Raw genomic sequence first — 24,091 nt, forward strand, 5'->3', positions numbered from 1 at the left:
CTCATACCCAAATCTTCGTGAATGATATGATATATACGTTCAGTTAATATCTTTAGAGTGCCTGCTATCTTGAACAACTTCACTTTACGGTCATCCAAAATTATTTTGTGGACTTTGTTAATGTTTTCGTCGGTAACAACCGCTTTTGGGCATTTACAACGTTCGTCGCCTTCGGTGCTCATTTCATCATGGTTCATTTCATTAATGGTTGAGTTTGCTGTATCAGTATTCGGAAACTCGTCATTAAGCCAAACTTTTGCTTGTACTGTGTTTTTCCCCTTTGAAAACCACATTTATCAACACGCTTAAATCCTTTTCATGCATTTTTTTTCACAACAAAAGTTGAATCACTCAAAAATAAACATAATTCACGATGAAATGATCCAACAAAACGCGCTTTTTGAAGGTTAAACATCGTATGAATTTGATTCTAGTAGCGCCATCTATGTGTAAGGCCGGGGACTTTTAAATTTACCTCTCACAACATTGCTGATTCTGAGTTACAATCCTAACCTGATGTATCAAAATGTGTAAACTCGTTTGAAAAAAAACCTAAAAAGCATTCCTCCAAAAGACAAAGCTTTTCCAAAAAGTGTTTTAAAAAATTCCTAGAGCTTTTTCGAGCTTTTGTACTTGTATAAAGGTTTAAATAAAAAAATTTAAATTTTATTCTAGAAAGTGATTTAAAAATTCGTAGAGCTTTCTCGAGCTTTTGTATGAAAGTTTCAGCAAAAAATTTGAGATTGTTTTCCAGATTCCAAATTTGTTGGAGAAGTTATTCCAGACACGGAATCTTATAATAAATTTTATACTCACTGTCCTCCCCTAAACATATTTTTCTTTTTTTGAGCAGTGAAAATTTGGAAATAAGTTGATTTTTCGACACTCTGTAGCGACATAAACAGAAGGTCACTCTATGCACAGCGAAAATTCGATCAGATAACGGTAGTATTCTAAAAAAGTTATCTTATAATATTGACCCTTGCCTTGACATGTTTATTAAATTGTGTACAAAGCTTACAACAGGTGGCGCTATGGTATAAATTTTCTTAATATTTATGGCTTTATTCAAAAAATAGTTTCCTTATTGTATTTTATGCAGATTAATCTTAAGTAATGAGTTCCACTGTAAAGCTAAACCTGTGTTTTTAATTTAATTTCTAACTATTTCTGAACCACGCTTTAAAGGCATAAAAAGTGGACAGCTATATTTGTATAACATGAGAAAATAAATTTAATTATATTTATATTGCAAGCAAATTGTTTAATTATATAAATAAATTACTGTAATTTTTCAACTATTATTTCAAAAGATAAACACTTTTTTGGTTCCGAGTGCTTTAAAATATATTTAAAGCTTTGTATATATATTTATCAGTTAATAAATAATCGTTTAGTTAAAATTTTTATACATTGTTGGTACAATTCATAAAATTCAAAATAAAAAAAAAATAAAATTCAACGTTTAACAATGAATTAATATGCATATATACTGTACTACATATAAATGTATGTATGTATATAATAAAGTGTTTTAAAAAGCTTCGTGGCGAGTGTCGAAGGTCAACATACATATGTATGTTGTGAGTGCGCTTACTTGCAACTCCAGCCCATCAGAACCCGCCGCCATTGTAGGTGCCCAGATATTTATTGCAATTACCACAGTAATGGTTGGTGCTCATGCAACTCTCCGCACAGTAGGGCAAACAGACGCAACACCATAAGCTGAAAGTAAAAAATGAACAACAAAAAAATTATCTAAATTTTATCTTTTCAGTATACACATATAATTTTTTTATTTTATTTGTTATTTTTTCAGATTTCCATATCGAAATGCAAACATGTGTCTGGTGCTTGCAGCAAATTTCTGCCGTAATATATCATTCTATACATTTATAATATATATACGTATGAATGTATGTGTGCATGGGCTTATATCCGCTACAAATAATGCGCATATTTATCAAGAAAACAAAGTATTAATTATATAAGCGGGGTTTTTCGATAAGAAATTTTAGTTTTGTATAGTCTGGTACGCCATAATGTTGTGGAATAATGCAATACTTGTGCATAGAACTTCATTTGTACAGATAGATGTAAATGTTTGCAATTTGTCAGAACTAAAATGCGCAATTTATTTATTACTAATATAAATGAGGCGTTTCATTCCCAGAAAGTTATTTTATAAGTTTTTGACTTATTCAATTTATTATTCTATTAGTAAATTATCTGAATTAGTACTGAATAACAACCGGAAATTGTAAATAAAACGCAAAATATTTAATTAGTCTTCAATATTTATATTTTCGCCTTCAAAGTAATCCCCACCAGATGTAATACACTTATGCTAACGATTTTTCAAAGTTTTCGAAACACTTTTCATAAGCACTTTTCGGGTTGGCCTTCAGCTCCTTCAGTGAATTTTGTTTATCTCCTCGATCGACTGAAAACAGGCTCCGCGATGGGGTAATTTCAGTTTGGGGAACGAGAATAAAGCATACGGAGCCAAATCTGATGAATACGGCGGTAGATCGTGGCTTTAAATATCGGAATAATGAACATCAGCGTAATTTTTGAGCGGCTTTGGCGTGTTTTTTTTGGTTTCGGCTTGTTTTTTCTCCACCATTACGAAGATTTTTGACTTAATTGCATGTCAAATGCAACTAATGTCTCATCGGCAGTTATAATGCTCTCAAAGCATGTGGGATCGGAACTTGCACGATTAAGCAGGACTTGTTTACGGTACTCTCTTTGAAAAAAAAAAGATTTATCGGGACGAGTCGAGGAAGAACGCGTTTCATACCCAAAATATTCATCAAAATCATTCGAACGGACTCGCGACAGATGTTGAGCTCTCTTGCCATCCCATTAACACTTGCTTGACTATTTTCAAGCACCATCTTTCACTTTTTTAATATCAGTTGAAGAGGTTGAAGGTCGTTCAGAACGAGGCTTGTCTTCAACGACTTCTCAACCGTCTTTGAAGGCTTTGTACTACTCGTATATAGGTTTGTGTTTTTGATAAAACAGAAAACCGTAAGCTTTTTCCAACTACCTCAACGATTCCGCATACGAAATTTGGTTTGAAATACAAAATTTAGACAAATTCTTTGTTCAACGCACTACTAGGGTGCACTGACTTGAGCAAATTATTTACAATTTCCGGGTTCTTTTTCACAATGTATAAATAAAAATTCTTTCTTAAATAAAATTTAATTGTTTTTGAAGCAATTAACTAGTTGCCAGATTACTGTTATGTTGCCTTTAAAGTTATTTAGATATCTTTATAGAACTTTTGAAGTGTATTGAATTAGTGTCCCTCTAGTCAACCCCACTGCAAAACACTGTAATACTACAAAAAGCTTGAGGTTGCAACCGAAATTTTTTCGGACAGGTAAAAATCGATAATACCGAATTTAAAAATTCAACCAAAATGTAATTGGGTTGAAAACTGTAATAAAGGCTTTACAAAAAATCGTCGATCATTTTAATGCTTCGTAGATTAGAGAAATTATTAATATGTTTTAAATTATATATAAAGTACGAAAAACATTTTAAGTTGTAATTTTTTAAATTTAAAGTTCTCACTTAAGCTTTTGCAAAGAAAGGCTTGTACTTTCTCAACTCTTGTCAAACGTAATTTTTTTTTAAGAATTAATTACGTTTCAACAACATAAACGCAAAGTTAATTTATATTTTAACTGACTTAGCTAGTTGACATACTGACAGTTTAGTTGGAGCCCCGGGTGGTGTTATCAGATAATCTATTAATTTAGCTAAGTGTCATTTGATCATTTTTTGCACGAGTTTTTAAATACAAACTACTCAGACACATATTAAGTATTATTAAATATTGATTGCTATTTTACAGTCTTAATGAATTTAGCTGATATTCCTTGAAAGTACGATTTAAAGGATGGGTTTCTGATTGTTTATATAAATATTTTATAAAAAATTTAATTTAGTTTATTAATATAACGCTCAAACTGGCTCAATTGTTTCCTTATGGTGGATTTGTAAAGCTTAATAGGAGAAATCAAAGTATGAGGGACAACAAGCGGTCGCACTTAAGTCAGCATTATCAAATTAAGGTTGTTTTTTTTGAACATGTAGTTTTCAAAAAGATCTAAAACGTATAAAATCTGATATCATTGTCAATAATTCAGCTTCAATATAAAGATAGGGGATCGGCAATATGTTATAAAAATGATTTCGAGCAAGTGACCGCCTGAGCTAGCTCAAATGAATTCCAGCCGAGAAGCTTTCGACCACTTTTTGCAGCAAAATTTTTGAAAAAATATTGACCAATGATTCCCTTTGCCCATAGAGCATGCCAAACAGTGAATTTTTGAGGATGTTAGGGAATCTCAACAATGGCTTGTAGATTATCAACACTCCAAATACGGCAAGTTTGTTTATTAACATACCCACTTTTTTATTTATTTTTGCTTATTTTATTGACTTTAATTTAATTTAAATTTTTTTTATTCGATTTTATTTTAGTTTTGAGTTTGTATTGTTATAATATATTTTATGCTAATTCATTTTATTGTATTTATTTTATATTAATTAATTTATTTTATTATATTTAATATTTCTTTAATTCTTTTCTATTTTTTAATTTTTTTATAATTTATTTATTTACTTTTTTATATTTATATACAGTTTTTAATTGTTTATTTTTTTTATTAACCAATTTTTTTAATTTGCTTTTTTTCACATTTTCTTACCCCACAATACACAGTATCGCCGCCATTAAATGTGTCCTGGCATTCGGTTCATAGCCGATGCGTGTCAGTTTTGTAACGTGACAGCCTGGACATGTGATGAATGTAGGTTCCGGCCCCAAGGGCAAAATTGCTTGTTCTGAAAAAAATAAAAATTTAATTAATTATTGCAATCAGTCAAGGTTATCCTTATTACTACTTAAATTTTTTTAATTAATAAGAAACTATGTACTGCACGAGTATATAATTCATAATGTAGAATATTCGTGTCAATGTTTATTTACTTAGATATGCTTCTGATAGGCAATTTTGATATAGATTGTCTTTATTGAATCCAATAAATTTACTGTTAATCTATCACAATAATCTTCTTTTTTTGTGGTAGGTTTGAAGTGGTTGACTTAATTATTGTTTTACATAGGCTTCATCAAAAATCTTTTAAAAGACACGTTTCTAAAATAATACAAGATATAAGGAAATAATTTTATGATTAAAATGTTTTATTTGTATCAGAAGAAGGGTGGGCTGGCAGATATTTGTTCATTTGAAGACTTCTTTCAAATGGAAACAACATTGTACTCATATCATACCTGACGTCAATGGTTTGACGCAGACGTGGGTCTGCATTCGCGTCATTATTATGTGCTTTCTTTAATTAAGATATGCACCATTATGTGCGTAGCTACCCAAAAGAAACATGAAAAAAACAGTAGCTTCGGTTCCGAAGCTATAATAACCTTCTCAGGTGGATTTCTTATCACATAAAAGGGTATAAAAAGACATAGGGGCTTCGGCGTTACACACCTTGTAGCAAACTTAATATACCTTGATCAGGTTATAAATATGGTGCTAAGGTGAAAGAAATCGAAGGAAACGATCAATTTCTCAGTTAGTATTTTATTCAATGTTAACAATTAGAGACCTTTAGAACTGCACAAGATCGTTTTCAGAACACGGAGGCTACTCATGTGAATCTATCGATCTACGCGTCCTTGATATTCGGATGCGACACACAGATTCATTAAATTTATTTAGTGTTTCTCTTTTATTATTCGATATTAAATGTTCAAAATTTGGATGAAAGAGTATTTAAAGATCGAAAAATGTATTGTCGCCAGCAAGTGTTTTTGATTGGTACAAATTATTCAAAGAAGGTCGGTAACGTGTTGACGACGAACTACGTCCAGGACGGCCAACAGCATCAATTGATGATCAACATGTCATTAAAACAAAAGAATTGGTGTTTGAGAATCGATAATTAGCAGTCAGAGATCTTACTGGCATCGTTGAGATATCGGAAGGAATGGATGATAACCATTTTGAAGGATAATTTGGACTTAAAAAGAGAACAGCGTCGCATTAACGTCTATGAAACAATGCTCTCCGACTACCTGAATGCCATGAAACGTATGATTATTGGCGAGGAGTCTTGGATCCATGCTTACGATCCGGGAAAAGACGAATTAAACGGCCGTGGAAGAGGTCAGCCGAAGCCGAAAAAACCACGTCACACCAGGTCAAAAATCAAGGTTATGTTAACAGTTTTCTTCGATTCTCGAGACGCGATGAACTCCGAATTCCTTCTGACCGGCTGAACTATGTTCTATATGGTAGCACGATAACCGCAATTTTGCTCCTAATTCGCCATAACTTTAAAATATTACAGCTTGTTTCCACAAACTTAACCGTACAAGTCAATTCTAAAAGTGAAAAAATGAAGTTTTAAATGACTGATAAAACATTCTTTTCTTCATTAAAACGGGATTCCGTCAGCTCCTTAACTGAGTCAATTAGCAACATGTTCTAAAAAACTATTTGTATTAAAAAGGGTGCGGGAAATAAGTAAAATTTAAAATTCGGTATTTCCATTTACTTATGACTAATTGCTACGAATACCAGAAAAATATGTTCCCACAAACAAAATAAAATAATAATAAAACGCATAAAAAATAATTAAAAGTAATATCAGCCATTTTGTGTTTTTTCAACTAAAATGTCATTGACGTTATTAAAATTGTAATCAAGTACCCATTCCGGAGCAAACTTTGAGAACAAAAAGCATAATGCGTTGCTTCTGACTTATGAGATTATTTGTAAGTACTGCTAAAGCATGCGAACGGATGTGTGTGTATGTTCATATTTTTAAGCTGTTGATTACACTACCATTACTGTTAGAGTCTACAGTGACAAGTGATAAGGAAAGTCGGTGTTAAAACATGCTATTTTAACAAAAAAATAGAAAAAATATGTAGAAAAATAATATATTTTAGGTAGAAGAAAATTACAAATATTTAAAAGGCCAGAATATCAATAAGAAAAAATAATAATAATTGTTTTTAAATTTAATAATTAAACTAATATACACAATTTTTATTTTTCGAAGAATGATGGTATGAATTTAAACGAAATATTATTAAAACAATTCATTGGGCAAAAAAACATTAAATTTAAATTCTGATGAATTTTGTTTTATGAAAAAATTATAATAAATGCATAAGCATTTTTAAGTTTAAAAATATTTAATCATAACAAAAGAAGTAAATGTTAAAATATCAAAGCAAATTTAAATTAATAAAAAAACAAGTAATTAAAAATGGGTAGTAATTTCGGCTGTAACTGAAAATTTTATGCTGATTTGAAGGTGGCAATATTTCATATTAGGGGGTTACAAGGGTTTACCAGTTTCAAAAAATCGATATAAATTCTACAACACTTCCATAATATTGTTCTAAATTTCATTTCATTCAAGTTGATCGAAATATAGTTTCGGAGATATTAAAATGCGCTCGAAGTGCGCCGTCTTTAAACGCGTTTTTCTCGAAGCTGTGGTTTTGAAGTCGGTTGGCAAGATTTCCAGAGAAATACTCAACCGATCTTCATGACAATTGTGTGTGTATGTAACAAAAAAAAATATAATAAAATATTGAATTTTTTATGAGAAAAAATGCTGTTTTTACCCGAGGAAACCCATGTAACCCCTTAAAATATGAGAGTTGTGGTAACATCGACCCGATTTTATTTATTTTATATATGTACTATTAACATGCCAGATACTAATACAAGGTGAGTTCCAAAGGAAACAGGACTTTTTGAATCTAGCGCCCCTGGTGGCGCCATTTATATGTCAACTGATGCGTTAGAATCTGCTTTCATTATCGATTGTCCAGTGAAAATTTCATGACATTTCATCGATCAGTATGTTTGTGTTATCGGTGCGTAAATGAGCTTCGAACAAAGAGCCAACATTAAATTTTGAAATTTTTGAATTTAATAAAACAAATTTAAGGCGATGATTGCCTATCCCGGTGGTGGTCGTGAGGACATAAATGAAGATCAACATGTGGGCCAATCAAAATCCGTGATCACCGGAACATGGAACATTTGGGCTTACGAAAGGTCTGTGCCCGGTTTGTTCCGCACAAATTGACTGATGTCTAAAAATTGCTCAGAATCCAACATTCGAAGGACGATTATTTGACCAAAAATCAAATTTTAACCATTAACCACTCCCCGTATTCACCTGATATGGCACCGTGCGACTTCTTCCTTTTCGGAAAAATGCATTTGCCCATGAAAGGAAAGCGTTATGTAGACGTAGAGGCCATTCAAAAGGCTTGCACCGGCATACTGGCGGCCATACCGGCCAACGAGCTAAAACACTCGTTCGACATGCTTTTGGACCGTGCAAAAAGCTGTATTGAAGTAGAAGAAGATCATTTTGAATGCAGTAAATTGATTTTGCTGAAAAAATCATTTGTTCTGATTTTTTTTTGAGTACTGTTTACTTTGAAACGCACCTTGTAGATGCTCCCTGGGTTTCATTTTCCTCACATACATAAAGTCAGCCGGTTTTTCGAAAATTCTGATATTAGTTATATACATAGGTTTCCCCCGATTTTATCCAGACATTGTTTGTTAGTAAAATATGCTTCCGCTCCCTCGTTTTCATTGAGGTAATTCACATAGTGGCCAATATAAGTATGCGGTGTATAGTCACTCGGAAGTTCAAAAATCTCTATGTTAGGTATATGGGGGCTCAGGGAAGTATTTACCCAATTCAACCCATTTTCGACACACAGACATAATATTTTCAAAAAAGAACTCTCTATGACTTTCAATTATATATCTCACACATTGACCGTTATTTTCGGTCAAAAGTTAACTATAGGTATTGGGGTCCACATATTAAGTGCTGTATCGTTTGAACAGTTTTGGTCCGATTTAGATAACTTCTGGTCATAAGATGATGATGATGTCTCAATTCTTACTTTCTTTATAGTGGCACGGACGGACAGAAAGTCACTCGAATTTCAACTCGTCTCATCATCCTGATAACTTATATACATATATATAACCCTATATCTATCTCGATTTGAAGTGCACAAAGCTAATATACTCTGTAACAACATTTTTTCATTGAACACAATAACGATTTGCCAACTGTCACACTGTTGTTCGACAAATATCAAATTGCATCATGGCACAATACTGTTCTGCGCTGACGAGTGTGTGATTCACATTTCCAGCAAATCGTACTTACGTTGTATGATTACAACAGGTTGTTGTACCATCGGCTGCGTCGTGCCTGACGCGCTGGGCATGTAAGCGTGATGTGGTGGCGGTACACCGCCGCCCCCGCCAGCGCCACCCATGCTGGTGGCGCCATACTGTGTGCTGCCACCATAGGTGTGTTGTGCGCCAGCGCCAAAACCACCAGTAGTTGTTGTTGCTTTATTTGTGCGTGCTTGTGCCGACTGTTGTTGCTGTGTGGGCGGGCGGTTGGCGGCGTCGGAAGTGCTGCTCGGTGTGGGCAACACCTGCACCGGTGGATAGGGAGCGGTGTGCATGGCCTGTTCGTAGGACGGCGGTGCGGCCGGTGCCTGATCGACGTAGCCGCTGTGTGTAGCCTCCTGCATCTCGGCGGGCATACGCGGATAATTGACAGGTGGACCTGATTTTTCCATCGCAATGGTGAGCTGATTAGTTAACTTGTTACTGTTGTTGTTTTTGGGGTGTTTCAATTACTTAATTACTGGCGAATTCTTGAACTTCAACACTTGACTTATTTTTTAAATATATGTATGTATGTATGTGTATCAAATACACAATAAACTTTCTGCTTTAATTCTTGACACGTACACCAAATGTCAATACTAGTATATTTGTTTTTGCTTTTGTTTTTCTGATTTTTTTTTTTACTGTGAAATCACTTGTTTTGCACGTTGTTTGCTTGCACTGTTTCTATATTTATATTTTTGCCGTTTTTCGTTCGGAGTTTCTTTCAACTTCGCGTGTGTTTCTGTTCGTTGCCAACGCTTGACTGTTGCTCGGCTCCGCTTAGCAGCTGTTAGCTTCGTTGATGAGTAATTCATAAGCTTGCACAATGCTTATCACTGCGCTTTTACGAAGGCGCTCGTTGATTCTAGTAATCAGAAGACCGTGGCGCAGCGTTGCCAACTATTTTGTTTGTATATGTATATCATCATTTATTTATTATTTCGTTTTACTTTCAAGTGCGAGCTTTTTGCGTTATCTGATTTGCATGTGTAAGCTTAGATGTTATGAGACTTTTTCGGTTACTTTTTGTTTGTTGTATAGTAATGTACATAGTAATGGGTTGTCAAAAAAGTCTTGCGGTATTTTTATTGAATTTTTTTTATTTTTATTGAAATTGAAATGAAGTTTTAATGACTCATGCCCAGCTCTTGACCGATGCTACGGCTGCTACTATGCCGGTCTCTTTCGACCAATTCAGCGATTTTATCGCAATTTTCGACGACAAGCCTTCCGGAGCCTGGCGCATCTTCGACCACCTCTACACCAGAACGAAAACGTTGAAACCATCGTTGTGCGGTGGATATGGAAACTGTATTGGGTCCATAAACTGCACAAATTTTATTGGCGGCTTGAGATGCATTTTTGCCTTTATCGTAGTAGTACTTTAAAATATGCCGTATTTTCTCTTTATTTTGTTCTATGTTTGCGCCGCTATAACTCACGAACGACTTAAAAAAAACGACAATCAATCAAACATGACCCGATCAGGTGTAGCATGACCCGATGCGACGAATAAAACTAGAACTACGCACTTTCAGCGCCAACTAGCGAAAATACCGCAAGACTTTTTTGACAACCTATTATATATGTACATATGTACATAAATACATATATTCCACATGAAACACAAAGCTTTTTTTTTTAATACACTAAAACAATGAAGCCAAGTCCTCCTTCACTAGTTTTCTTCCATTATACACAAAATGTTAGCGCATTATAACCATTAAAATTGAGTGTTTTTACGTGGAAATTAAACTGACCGAAAGCTTAAAGGAGGGCTACAGTTCTCATAGCAAAAAAATTACCTTTTTGCGAATTTATTTTTTAAATATGGATTAAGTAATTTTATTCGGACTTTTTGTACATTATTGAGCACACTTTTGACAATTTCGTCACTTTTTAGTTCTAAATTTTAAACGCGGTTTTCTCATTGAAAATTTTGTACACATTATTGACATATAAAACACCAGCCCCCATAGTTTAGTAATTTTTTTTTATTACAATAAGGATGTTTTCCAATGATGTTAGAAAATAGCAGTTTTCACTTTAAATGGCCGCCGAAAATATTTAAATAAAAAAAAAGGTTATTATATTTTCGGATAATTTCCAGCCAAGTTATAGTTAACACCGCAAAGTTTGTTTTCTCAAGACGTTCTAGGATAAGCTCTGTTACCGCTTATGCTTCAATATTTCTGCATGAAAAAATTACCCTTGATTGTCCAAAATCTGTTCAATAATGTACAAAAGGTTCGAATAAAATTACTCAATCCATATTTAAGAAATAAATTCGCAAAAAAGTCCTTTTTTACCTAAAAAACCTTACACAATCTACATATATCGATGCCACTCTCTATTGACTGTAACGGTGTTACTAACTTCATTTCGAAAGAAGTACGGATCGACGATTCCATCAGACCAAACTCTCAATTTAGGTGAATGTACACCACTCAGATGATTTTCTTAAAAAAATAGTTAACCTTTTCAAGTTGTTTCAAGGCAAAATCAGAAAATACCCGACGTTTATGGTCCAACAGCTACAGCTCTTGAGTGAAGACATTTTTCCTTTCTGAAAATCGGCCAAGTTGGGGTTTAAGTCAGTCCCAATTCTTGAGAATGTCTTGGAATCGATAAATTGCGGTCTTCAACCCCACTTGACTTTAGAAATAAATATGTATTTGCATTTAACAATAGTAATAGTTGTAGTCGTATACGCTCTAATCTGCTCCATATTTTAATTTTCTTAATCATAATCGCTTGACGTGTACCAGAATATGATAAAAATAAAAATTCGGTTACATTCGACAACTGGTGGTGCAGTGTTTTGCAGCTAATATTGATGGGAGAGGTAAATAATAGAACTATAAGTACACTCCTTAGAAACATATCCATTACAGCACTATCTGGCAATAGCATCTACTTTGCATAGAAATTAATTTAGAAAATAAACACGCAGAAACACTAACTTCGGATGCTCTGAAGCTATAATACTCTTCAAAATTGCAAAAGACTCCTTAAAAGCACTTGGCTCCGACCCCTCAATTTGTCAGCTATATGCTATAGGGACTCAATCTGAACAATTTCTTAGAAATTGTACCAGTGCCTTAGACAAAAATTCACACCAAATTTTGTAAAGATATATTGTCAGATAGAAAAGCCCATTATTGGCTGTTCCGACGAATGAAAAGCTTCTTGACAAGAAAAATAAATTTGAAGACGAAATCTCAAAAATTGAGAGACTAGTTCGCGTATATATGTACAAACAGATGGACGAATGCGCATGGCTAAGTAAGCTCAGCTCGTCATGCTGATCATTTATTTTATAGGGTTTCCGAAGTTCGTGGCGAAAAAACATAAAACCCACGTTAAACATTCACAAATAGAAGAATAGTCTGAATTCTGAGCTCGGTGTAATTGGAGTTCCGAATTAATACTCTAAGGAGGGGAATGGCAGACCAAAGCTCTCGACTTTTATCATGATAAGTGAATCTATTAAATAATATACCAACAAAAAACATCTTTCCTTCGTCTGGAATAGTTTAAAAAAATTGCCTAAACACTACTCTTGGGACTTTGGAAGATTTTCTAAAAGTAAATCGTATCAAATAGTATTTTCGATTCGATAAAGCTTGGTGAGGGACGAACCGAACAAGCATGTGGTTAAAACTACTCTCTTTCACAGATTTTAACTGGGTGACTTTACTTTTTTAATAGAATCAAAGCAATCAGATAGGTAGCGAATCTTTTAGAAAAAAGCCCTAGCAGCAAGTGTAGCTACTCGAAGTAGAAACTTACATACATACATAATGAGTTATTCGAAATGGATATTTTAAACTAAAAAAAAACGCAGAAACTTCAAATTTAATGGGGATATTATTATAATTCGAAAGAACATTCGTTGCCATTTATGTTTTGAAGATTATTTCTTTCAAATGTTGGCCGCGGTTACGTCTCAGATGGTCCATCCGTTGAGTACAATTTTGGATGACTCGTTCGAGCATTTCGTCTGATAACTGGCGAATAACGCATGTAATGTTTTGCTTGTGGGATTGTCCGCATAGACTTTAGACTTTACAAGTTTCCACAGAAAAAAGTCTAACGGTGCGATATCACATGATCTTGGTGGCCAATCGACCGGCCCAAAACGTAACATTATCTGCTCACCGCTGTGTTCTCTCAATGAATCTATAAGAATTAATGTGATGTCTTCTTGAAACCAAATGTCGCCGAGATCACAAGTTTCAATATCAGACATCAAACAGTCGGTTACCACGGCGCGATAACGGTCATCATTGACGGTTACGTTCTCAGCGACATAATTTTGGAACAAATATGGACCGATGATGCCACCGGTAAACCACACCACACCGTTGTTTTTTCGGGTTGAAATGGCAGGTCTTGAACGTCTTCAGGTTGATCTTCGTCCCAAATGCGGCAAATTCTTTAATTTACCTCTAATTGGATCAGCCGTTATATAATAGCATAGACAACCAGACCTCTGAAATTTCAATTATTTCAGTGCTGATTTTTTGGAAAAAACATAATTCATAAATTGAATTCTTCTGATAGTACCTACGTATGTCTTGAAGCTTTCAATATTTGTCATTACAACTTTCTATTACGAATGCTCAGTAAGGAATAAAAGAATTTGCCTGCTTTTGCAAATCGTATTTGTTTATTTTTATTTAATAGCATACTCGTATTACAGAATAATATAAGTTGACTGCACTCATATTAATATATTTTTTAATCGGAAAGGATTTAAGCCATCCTAATTTTAAGATTTAGCTTTAAATTTGTATGGGTTTCATGCTGATTTTTTGAATTTCTATAAAAAGGTGGATAATTTTGTAGAAAAATGTAGAAGTGTAACAAAAAACTCATAATCAAAAGTAACAAAGTTATATAAATTCATAAATTTTTTCGGCATTTCGCACTGACTACACTTTTTTTTATCGATTTTCGAGTTAGTCAAAGAAAAACCTTATAGTCAACTTACTATTATAGATGTGTTTAGAGATATTTTAATATCTATCTATATAGATAGTATTAAATATCATATCAATAAGTTTCAAAAATGTTTACTGTTTTTTGCGACAAAAGATTTTGTGTTCAAATTTCCAATTTCGTTTAATATCCTTCTTAGTTAAAATTCACTTAAGCATTTTATCAAAATCAACTCAGCGGTCATATACACCCAAAAAGGCATTACAAGATGGGCAGTAGTGCTCCACATTTCGTGCGCAATCCGTGCAATACACAGCGCAGGCGCAAGGCAGGCAGCTAAAAGAAAAGAGTAAGAGCGTTAGCATTTAGAAAGTCATGCCTATTTTATATACTATGGTGTGATAAGGTATAAGTGAATTATACAATATTAGGGTGGTCCGTATTGTAAACTGTGAAATATTTTTCTATAAATAATTACAGATTATAAAATTGCATATTTAATGATTATTAAGTGTTTCGAACAATATTTTATTATGTTGAGAATTTTCATAAATAATGTTAATTTAAATCGGTTGCCGAAAAGCTTTAATTTTTTAATTCAATCACGCCGCCAGCAAACTTGCTTTCACAAAATGTATTCCTTCATTTTATTTAAACCTAACATTTAAGGCTATGTCTGCTCCTACATGGACTTTGAGCCTCCGACCTCTATTGGAGTTTTTTGGAGAGTGTTTTAGTAGATGATTTTAGCCATTAAATTTTCTTTAAACAAACTTTGGAAACGAACATGAATATACCTAGATTATTGGTTAGTATTTAGTTAGGTATGTGCCGTGAATTCGATTTGATTTCGACAAAAAGATAAAAATCTATTTGCTTATGAGTTATTATTGAGACATGTCAGGAAAAACACGAATTAATTTTAATACCGAAAGCACTACTTTACATGCCACTGGGTAAGGTTTGAATAATACAATTTCGGAATCCCGCCATTTCGGGATTGTTATTTATTGTGCTCAATTGCATTTGTTGTTTGTTTTTTTACCTTACACTTTTTATTATTTCGGGATCCCGAAATTTCGGTTTGAATTCGGTGTTTTCCTAACATTTTTTGTTATTTCGGTATTCTTATCTAATGAGCTCAGTTGTGTGTTTTTTCAAATTCGATTGAAATGCTTTCCTAAGTATTAGAGGTTATGCTATTCATCATTTACCCATATGTATGTACATACATTTATTACGCTTGTCTAAAATTATATTATTTATCAAATTTACCTAATGAGTCGGATAGATCTTTCAGTATTGGAACTCCCATTAGGTAATAGCTTATAAGTTAGTGTAAAGTTAAATGAGTAAATAGTTAAATTTTTCGTAATAATTTAATTATTTTTAATTGACCATCATAATGTTCCTTTCAGCTAGTTATAATACTCACAGCATTCCAGCGAGTAGTAAAGCAATAATATGTGATTTTGTCGAAGATCTGTATTCCATACGCGATGTCACCTGTTTGGAGCAATTCGGGCAGCTCAAACTGCAGGGTATTGGGCCAAGTGGTGGTAACATTACTCAAAGTGATTCGGTGAAACAACAAATGGAGCTGTGGTTGACATTGAAAAAAGAAAAGTTTGACAATTATGTTACTTCAACATTCATAAATTCTATTTCTGCGATTTATTTAACTTAATTTAACAACATTTAAGGCGGACAGTCCGCAATATCTCAAATGGTTTTTGAGTTGACGGAACCTTCTAAAGTGTAGCCGCTCAGTTCAATCTGCTATTTGCAATTTGCTGCTGTGATAACTCGAAGACAAATGATGTGGTCATCATGAAATTGTTTCTGCCTTTTCTGCATATAACTGTGCATACAATGACCTACTAAATCTGATCAAAAATCAACAGGCCGAAACAAAAAATCGAATATTTTCTAAATGCCGCCATTTTGTCATTTTTTTGACTGATAACTGGCGAATGACACTCGTCATGTTTTGTTCAAGGCCTGAATCGAAGCAAGATTGTCCGCATAGATTTTAGACTTTACATATTTCCACACGAAAGAATCTAACGGTGTGATATCACACGATCTTGGTGGCCAATCGACCGGCACAAAACGTGAAATTATCTGCTTATCGAATTGTTCTCTCAATGAATCCATTGATTGATGCGATGTGTTGGAAGGCCATCTTGTTGAATCCAAATATCGCCGAGATCACGAGCTTCAATTTCCGACATCAAATAGTCGATTATCATTGCGCGATAATGGTCGCCATTGATGGTTTCGTTCTCACCGGCATCATTTTTGAAGAAATATGGACGAATCTCTTCAGATGGCTCTTCGTCCCAAATGCGGCTATTTTGCTTGTTTACACACCCATTCAGCCAGAAATGGACCTCATCGCTGAACAAAATTTGGCTCCAAACTTGGAACTTTTCAAGATCCCTTAGAGCAAAGCGATGTCGCTGGGGAAGGTCGAGCGGCTTCAATTCTAGCACAAGCTCAATTTTGTACGCTTTCAATTTAAGATCTCGACATAAAATGCAATAAGTCGTTCCATTCGTCAGCCCGAGTTGCTGCGAACGGCGCCGAATCGACTCTCCACGGTCTTCGTGTACACTCTCAGCTACATCTGCTATATTTTTTTCATTGCATGCTGGAAGTGGTCTATTCGGTCGTATATTATAATAATAATGTTGGGTTTCAAGATTGGTGATGGTGTTGCGAATAGTATGCTCAGTAGGCCGATCTTTCCATGATAAAATGCCAAACAATACTGAGCAAAAATAACATGACAGCTTGACATGACTCATGCGTGATCTGTCAAAAAGAGGCTTTTGGAAAAAGTGCTTCTACTTGAATCACCTGTTAGTTTAAAATTTTTTTTTTTCAAAAGCAAGGAAGCTATGCAAATGTGGTGAAAGGCAACACTGTGCAAATGCAACTTCCGCAAAATCCTCCAAATGGAGGTATTGAAACTATGATTATAAATCTTACACAGTGTATGACACAATTTATGTCTACTATACAAAACATGATCCAAGATTTAATAAAATCACAAAATCAAATGCTGCAAAATTTATTAAGTAAAAAATGAGCTTACTAAATATCTGTATATGGAATTCTAACGGTGTTAACCAACATAAATTAGAGATTATCAGATTTCTGTCTGAAAAGAATATAGATGTAATGCTTATTTCAGAACTCATCTAACAAATAAAAATAATTTCAATATACCGGGATTTAGACTATATGTTACAAATCATCCGGATGGAAAAGCGCATGGTGGTACGGCAGTGTTGATTAGAAATCGTTTAAACCACTATGCTCTAGAATCTCATGCTACACCACAGTTACAAGCTACAACAATATCACTAAAAAATCGGGGTTGTGACCTAAACCTTACGGCTATATACTGTCCACCTCGTTTTAAAATTACAGAAATCGAATTTAAAGACTTTTTTGGAACACTAGGTCAAAGATTTCTAGCAGGTGGAGATTACAACGCAAAACACACGTACTGGGGCTCACGTCTTATTAATCCGAAAGGACGACAGCTGTATCAAACTGTTATAAATAGGCACAATAACCTTGAAATAATATCTCCTGGTAAGCCGACATATTGGCCTAGTGACCGTAAGAAAATACCAGCACATAACAGCTGATACATGTACTGATCTATCTTCTGATTATTCTCCTGTACTAATAAAGTTATTTGAACAACCCATATTCGTTAATCCAAAAGTGGGTTTAACTTCTTATAAAACGAATTGGCTAAAATATAAAAAGTACGTCAGTAGCCACATTAATATTGAGTACAAAATAAATACAGGAAGTGATATTGACGAAAGTATAAGAGAAGTTAATGATATAATAACCAGCGCAGCTGTCTTAGCAACACCAAACAAAAGATATAATCCGCTTGGCTTCAGAAAAATCTCTAATAGAGAAATAGAAATGCTTGTAAATGAAAAAAGGCGTGCACGACGTGAATGGCAGATAAATCGCTCCCCCTCCACTCAGCTTCAATTGAAAGCTGCGGTACGTAAATTAAAAAAAGCGCTCAAACGTGAGGAAGAATTGAACACCGAAATGTATATAAAGAAGCTGTGTCCAAATTCAAACAAGCAAAATTCAATTTGGAAAGCCCAAAAGTCCAGCTTTTGTTGGATTCGGTGGACTTACAGTCGACTACAGTTTACTTTCAGGTTCAAGTGCTGAAAACATAGAGCGCGACAGGCTGCAAACTACAGCTGTCAAATATTAAAATACACACGTTCTTATGGACACTGTTATTTTGACAGCTGCACGACTACACGACTGCAGGCCGACAGTTGTCGTTCTCGCTAACTTCAATATCCTCCTATATTTGCCAACGACAGTAAGACGACAGTAGAGTTGACAGTAGAATGGAAGATAGATAGATGAGGTAGAGTGGTGATGCCACTAATATGTAAAATGTAAAATTATTCACAGCTCTAACAAACTTGAAGTTATTTTTCAAATAAAAGCATAAAATAGCTTTATTATATCATTTGTAATAACAATTGATAATTTAAAGCAAAAATATTTACCTATTTACTTATTTTTTGCATAAAAATTTCACTTTGAACAAATAATTAAAATTTCATTGAAGTGAAAGGAATTAGTATGGCCACAACGAAATTGTGTACATACAAAATGGAAAACTGCGTTGTTTTGTATACATGCCGGCCATTGTGTTGTTGCTGCTTCTCAAAAATGTACATGTAGTAAGATGCACAACGACGTTTTCAGTTCACTGTCGTGTAGCTGCTGCCTGTCGCGCTCTATGTGTTCAGCACTTCATACGTATAAACTCCCCATTCAGCACTTGCCATGTTGTGATAGACGTGTTTTGAAGCACCGCTATCATTTTTCATTTCTCTCGACTAATACTCACGAGTTTTTTTTCGAGCCATTGTGTGGGATCCAACATAAACATTTCTTTTTCCAGCCAAACCTTAATGGAATATTGAATATATAATATGCTCATCCCACTAATGTCTGTAATTGTCTCATTCTTAACTTAGTATCAATAGTTTTCCGAACGACAACTGATTTTGAGAGACCTTCCATTGATAAACAATGATTCTTGATGGAGCTTTATCGCCAAAAACTGAATTAAGCTCATGGGTGCTCTGTTGCTTAGTTAATCCAATCCGAAAATTGTAAAAAATAATCTCTAGAAAATGGTAGCGATTTAATACCGTTTTATGGTCGAAATGAATATTTTAAGTAACTGTAAACAACACAAATAGTGCTCGAATGCCAAAAAATTCTGAGTATTGATACCATCAATCATCATTTACTGTGAAAAAAATTATTAAGTTGTGAGTTGCCACATTGCAACACTAGAGTTGAAAAAACCCGAAATGTAAGAAGCAACCCACGTACTGTAGTATTTTGATTAATTATTGCCATAGGATTGAGAAAAAAATTGATATAGCGTTTTATAAGAAAAAACTTCATGGGTTGCTATTATTGTTTGGTTTTACTGATAGCAACATATCATGTTCGTCAGATTTCTCATGTACCGCATGGTACCAAATATATTGGTTTTGGTACCAGTATGACCCCAGTACCATCTATAGAGGAATTTCGTCTATAATTCGAATGTAAACAAATCTTAACTTTTGTTTATAAATGCATATTGTTTATTTAAATTCTATTTTACGTCAGCTCCGATTAGCGACAAAATAAAAAAATAAATATTTTCTAACATTAATGTTTCAAATTAGTCATTGATATTGTGAAATTACGTGAACTTTGTATTCATAGCAATAAATGATAAGAGCAAGAGAGATTTTTGTTTGTGTACTTTATAGAAGAAAACTGCACTTTCGAATATTTAGTGTGATTTTAATTCTATTCACAAATCTTATCATCTTTCTGAATACCGTGCGCATTAATCACGGCTTGTTGATTGGAAATTATAATTATTTTATTTGTAAAGGGTATAATATTTGGCCATCAAACCACTACTTATACCGACTGAAATTAATCGAGATATATTTAGGATTACACACTATCATATAAAAATGACAACGATGACGAAAGTAATAGATTTTCGGTTGTTTATCTATTATACCATTAGTTAAAATGTACGTGGGTGATTGCTTGTGGGTGGCTGCGGTGGCACTATCATAGGCAAAAGCCAATTTTCCTGCTTCTACAAGTCCGGGCGTTTTTGGCGGATTGCTCTCCGCAAATTGTGCGTAACTTGCAAGTAATATTCTTTATTAACCGTCGTCCCTTTGGCAAGAACTCAGGCTACACGAAGACCCTGCAATAAAAGAAAACGTTTAGCAAAATTATTCGACCTAACTTGGTAGCTTCCATTGAGATGATTGAGCGCTGGTTTCCACGTCATAACCTAAACACCATGATTCATCACTAGTTATGACTCTCTGGAGCAGATCTGGGTTGACACGTACTTAGTCCAATTTTGGCACAGACTTGGCAGCGATCCGGCTCATACAAAAATCATTGTTTAAAGTCGAATGAAACGAGCCTATTGATATGTTTAGTTCCTTAGCAATTTCCTTAATAACGATTCGGCGATCGAAGAACATTTTGTACCACCCATAAACGCTGCTTTTGTCCAAGGTATGCGTCCGCGTACTTTAGATTGTTTTTCATACAAAATTTCATGCAGATTGCTAGATAAATTTTTTTAGGTAAATAACCAATATGTTTCCAAACAAAACAGCTCCAATAAATTAACTAGACAATGGGCGACCTTTTCAGCATAAGTAAAGGATATGAGAACCAACAAACCGCAACAAAATAATCAAAAATCGAATACCCGCAAAAATTCAAAATTTGTCATACAGCAGAGTAGATGATTCGCGCAACCATGGATCGGTTTGGTTTACTCTAGTGGGTAAGGAGCATGCTTAGAGACGCACCGTAAGACGGATTTTGTAGAAGGATCCTGGTTTTCGGGCTTACAAAATTTAACTCGTGCAAGAATTGAAGCCCAACGACCATAAAGCACGTCGAATTCTGACAAGAAAACTTTGTTCAACCATGAAGCTCACTTTTAGTTGAATGTTTATTGGAAGGATATTTTCAGAGAGCCCATTATCTCGCGCAGTGGGCTTTCAACACCACTGCACAACAAAGGTGTAAAAATGTTACATTTCACATATCGTAATTTGGATTTCCAAAATAATCTCAGTGGGTCGAGAACTTCACTAATATCGATTACTAGTTATCGGTCTTGCAATGTTCGGTTCGGCTCCAACCTTCGAAGGTGTTATCGACCACAGTCCTCATAATCTCAATAAGTTTACAACGAAGATTATTCTCAATTTATCCCAATTTGGCCGCTGCTTTCACTAAAAGTACTGATTTAATGTGTTTTTCTGAAGCATCTACATATGTTTATTTCTGTGAGGTCTCAAACTTTGCTTTGGGATTTTGTTATTTGGCCGACGTATGTCATCCTAAATGAATGACTTTGTGTAATGTTCGCACTGAAAAACCCCCCTTCCCGAAAGTTTTATCTTTGTTATCTGTTATACTATATCACCACAATTACACACTAGATGACTCAAGCCAAAATTCTGCAGCCTTCATCCCACTGTTCAAGGTTAAAGTCGGACAAAACGCTTATAACTCGTTTCCCTATTAAACATAGTATATCCCTCTAGCCATTTGCATTCCCTTAAAGCACAATAAATAAATAACGGCCCTTTGCGGACAAACAAAATAAGTGAACAACATACCACATATAGTATGTCCTTTTGCTTATAATTCACTGGGTTTCACGCCTTGTTTTCGGCCACACCTTGCAAGAAATGTAGCCATGTCGCTACATATGTGTATGCATTTCAATGTTGGACAGACTGTCCCAATGGCTTGCATGATTATGTACTAATTACTCATCGGCATTTTCACCACAGATTACTGTCATTCACATTCATGAACGCGCCTTAAGAAGATAGTTTTTTACTTAATATATTTGATTTTCCGATATTTGTAAGTGCGTAGTAAAATATTCCTCAACGAAGAGCCACAAAAAATGGACGTAGATATGGATATACTTGTACATAAAAGTAGCAAGAAAACGAATATGTTGACACATATCGATATTTTTAGTCTTCTTGTTTTGCTTTTGAATTTTTATTACTATATTAAAATCAGGATTAATTTTGACGAGAATATGCCCCTTTATAGATGAAAAGAATAGCTGAATATTTACTAACTCCAAAATCGGGTATGTTTCTTCGATAGAATCTTTAAAAATTTGGCAATGCGCTTAAATGTAGGTCAAAATTTAGTTAGGTATTATTTACGGTGTAGAAAACTTCAAATAGCAATGCTCCTAAAGTTCTACTTTGATGAATTGAGTTTTGAAATATTGTCTATTTTATTTTATCCTTTTTTAATTTTATTTGGTTTTTGCTTTTCTGCTGTTTGTTCGTCTCTCCGCACCTCGGTATATACGCGAGCTAGTCGCTCAATGTTTGTTTCACACGTCCTTTCTTTTTCAAGAAACTGCTTGTTTTTCGGAACCGCCGATTCGAACCACTATAGCACCTAGTTTCGGCGATCACCTCTTCATTCGACGAAAATTTCTTCACATCAGCATTCTTTTAAGATCTGAGGACAGAAAATAGTAGCAATATTTGTCAACACTTCAAATTCCAAAATTACAGTACCAGAAGTTGGTTCACTCAAAATGATATAATTCACAAACTAATGACCTGAGAGCTGTCAAATTTATAGGCGAGCCTAATGAAGATTAGGGCAAAATAGAAATCAATATTTTATCTTTTCTGTTCGGTGCAAACGAAGTTTACGTTATTTCTTGTGTTAATACCTTTTTGTTGTCCTTTTTTCATATTAAGCCAGAAATTTATATTCTGTTCTTAAATTCACAATAAAAAAATATGTATTTTCTATTTAAAAAATTTTCTTTTAAAATTTTGTTTTTGGCCTTTTTTAAAGTTTCCAATATAATTTGTAAACATTATGCAATAAAATAAAAGTTTTCTTACTCAAAAATATTTTTATATTGTATAATGCCGTCATAAACACGTCGTCCACAAAGGACGTTTTAAAACTATTGAATTGGTCACTTTTCATTCGAGGCGCCATTTATGATTATCTTTATTCACATGCACATTTACACATGTACTGAGAATATTATGTACACATGCACTTGGATATTATCCACATATATGTGTATATACATATAAATAAATAAAATTGTACTAAAGTGCATGCGAGGTCTTCGTGTGCAATGATAATTTTGTAATTTATCCTTTTATCTTTCAAAGTTATCTTAGAAAACATTGCAAAAGCACAGAAAACAGTTTAAATCAATGAAATGGTGGTGAATAAAATTTTTAGTGTTGACCTTGGATTTAATTGATATTATATGTGGAGAGGGCGCATTCGACAACAAAAAATATTAGATTTTGTCACAAATTCAGAGAGAATTCTCAACATTGCTAATGGCACCATAATCTGGCATCCGATCAAGTAAACTTAAACATTTATCCAGTTTTTCTCAGTCGCAGCAAATACTTAACGAACTGTATGGACGCTCCTTATAAAGCGTGTACAGCCAGCACTTAAAAGTCCATAAAGCGCCGCAGCATTTCACTTCTGAACCCATAATAATGGACTTTGAGTGACTATTAAGAGGTTACATCTACTTATGAACTAAAAACAAGATTTATTTGCACTTATCTATATCGATGTACAGATATTTGAGAATATTCTCTGAAAATTAAGTGGACCCGCAAATAGTTTCGGAGATATGTATGTAAGATTTTTGTATCTTAGTGCGGTGTCTCGAAACGCTATTTTCAGAGCCATTGTGGAAAACGCTG

At 34.1% G+C, this 24,091-nt stretch overlaps 3 protein-coding genes across 3 annotated transcripts in view; 1 reads left to right on the plus strand and 2 right to left on the minus strand.

Annotated features, from left to right (window-relative positions):
• LOC126754571 (craniofacial development protein 2-like) overlaps positions 1-24,091 on the plus strand; it is a 484,843-nt gene that overhangs the window by 437,313 nt on the left and 23,439 nt on the right. The window lies entirely within an intron of this gene.
• LOC126754607 (lipopolysaccharide-induced tumor necrosis factor-alpha factor) lies at positions 963-10,055 on the minus strand. Its single transcript, XM_050466716.1, has 3 exons — positions 9,268-10,055; positions 4,731-4,866; positions 963-1,725 (listed from the first exon to the last, which is right to left on the minus strand). Exons 1-3 carry the CDS (start codon positions 9,689-9,691, stop codon positions 1,614-1,616), a joined length of 672 nt encoding a protein of 223 aa, XP_050322673.1. The 5' UTR covers positions 9,692-10,055; the 3' UTR covers positions 963-1,613.
• On the minus strand, positions 13,966-23,307 carry LOC126754663 (lipopolysaccharide-induced tumor necrosis factor-alpha factor homolog). The gene is made up of 3 exons (XM_050466790.1): positions 23,252-23,307; positions 15,664-15,828; positions 13,966-14,564 (listed from the first exon to the last, which is right to left on the minus strand). Exons 2-3 carry the CDS (start codon positions 15,792-15,794, stop codon positions 14,462-14,464), a joined length of 234 nt encoding a protein of 77 aa, XP_050322747.1. The 5' UTR covers positions 15,795-15,828; positions 23,252-23,307; the 3' UTR covers positions 13,966-14,461.

The sequence above is a fragment of the Bactrocera neohumeralis genome, chromosome 4, assembly GCF_024586455.1.
Source record: "Bactrocera neohumeralis isolate Rockhampton chromosome 4, APGP_CSIRO_Bneo_wtdbg2-racon-allhic-juicebox.fasta_v2, whole genome shotgun sequence".
In the NCBI taxonomy this organism is placed as follows: domain Eukaryota; kingdom Metazoa; phylum Arthropoda; class Insecta; order Diptera; family Tephritidae; genus Bactrocera; species Bactrocera neohumeralis.

Excerpts from the sequence above, each read along its gene's own strand:
- LOC126754607 (XM_050466716.1), bottom strand. The coding sequence starts at position 9,691 with ATGGAAAAATCAGGTCCACCTGTCAATTATCCGCGTATGCCCGCCGAG. Across the intron at positions 4,867-9,267 it reads ACCTGTTGTAATCATACAAC|AACAAGCAATTTTGCCCTTG; the intron begins GTAAGTACGATT and ends TATTTTTTTCAG. Across the intron at positions 1,726-4,730 it reads GCGATACTGTGTATTGTGGG|CTTATGGTGTTGCGTCTGTT; the intron begins GTAAGAAAATGT and ends TTTTACTTTCAG.
- LOC126754663 (XM_050466790.1), bottom strand. The coding sequence starts at position 15,794 with ATGTTACCACCACTTGGCCCAATACCCTGCAGTTTGAGCTGCCCGAAT. Across the intron at positions 14,565-15,663 it reads TTACTACTCGCTGGAATGCT|CTGCCTGCCTTGCGCCTGCG; the intron begins GTGAGTATTATA and ends CTTTTCTTTTAG.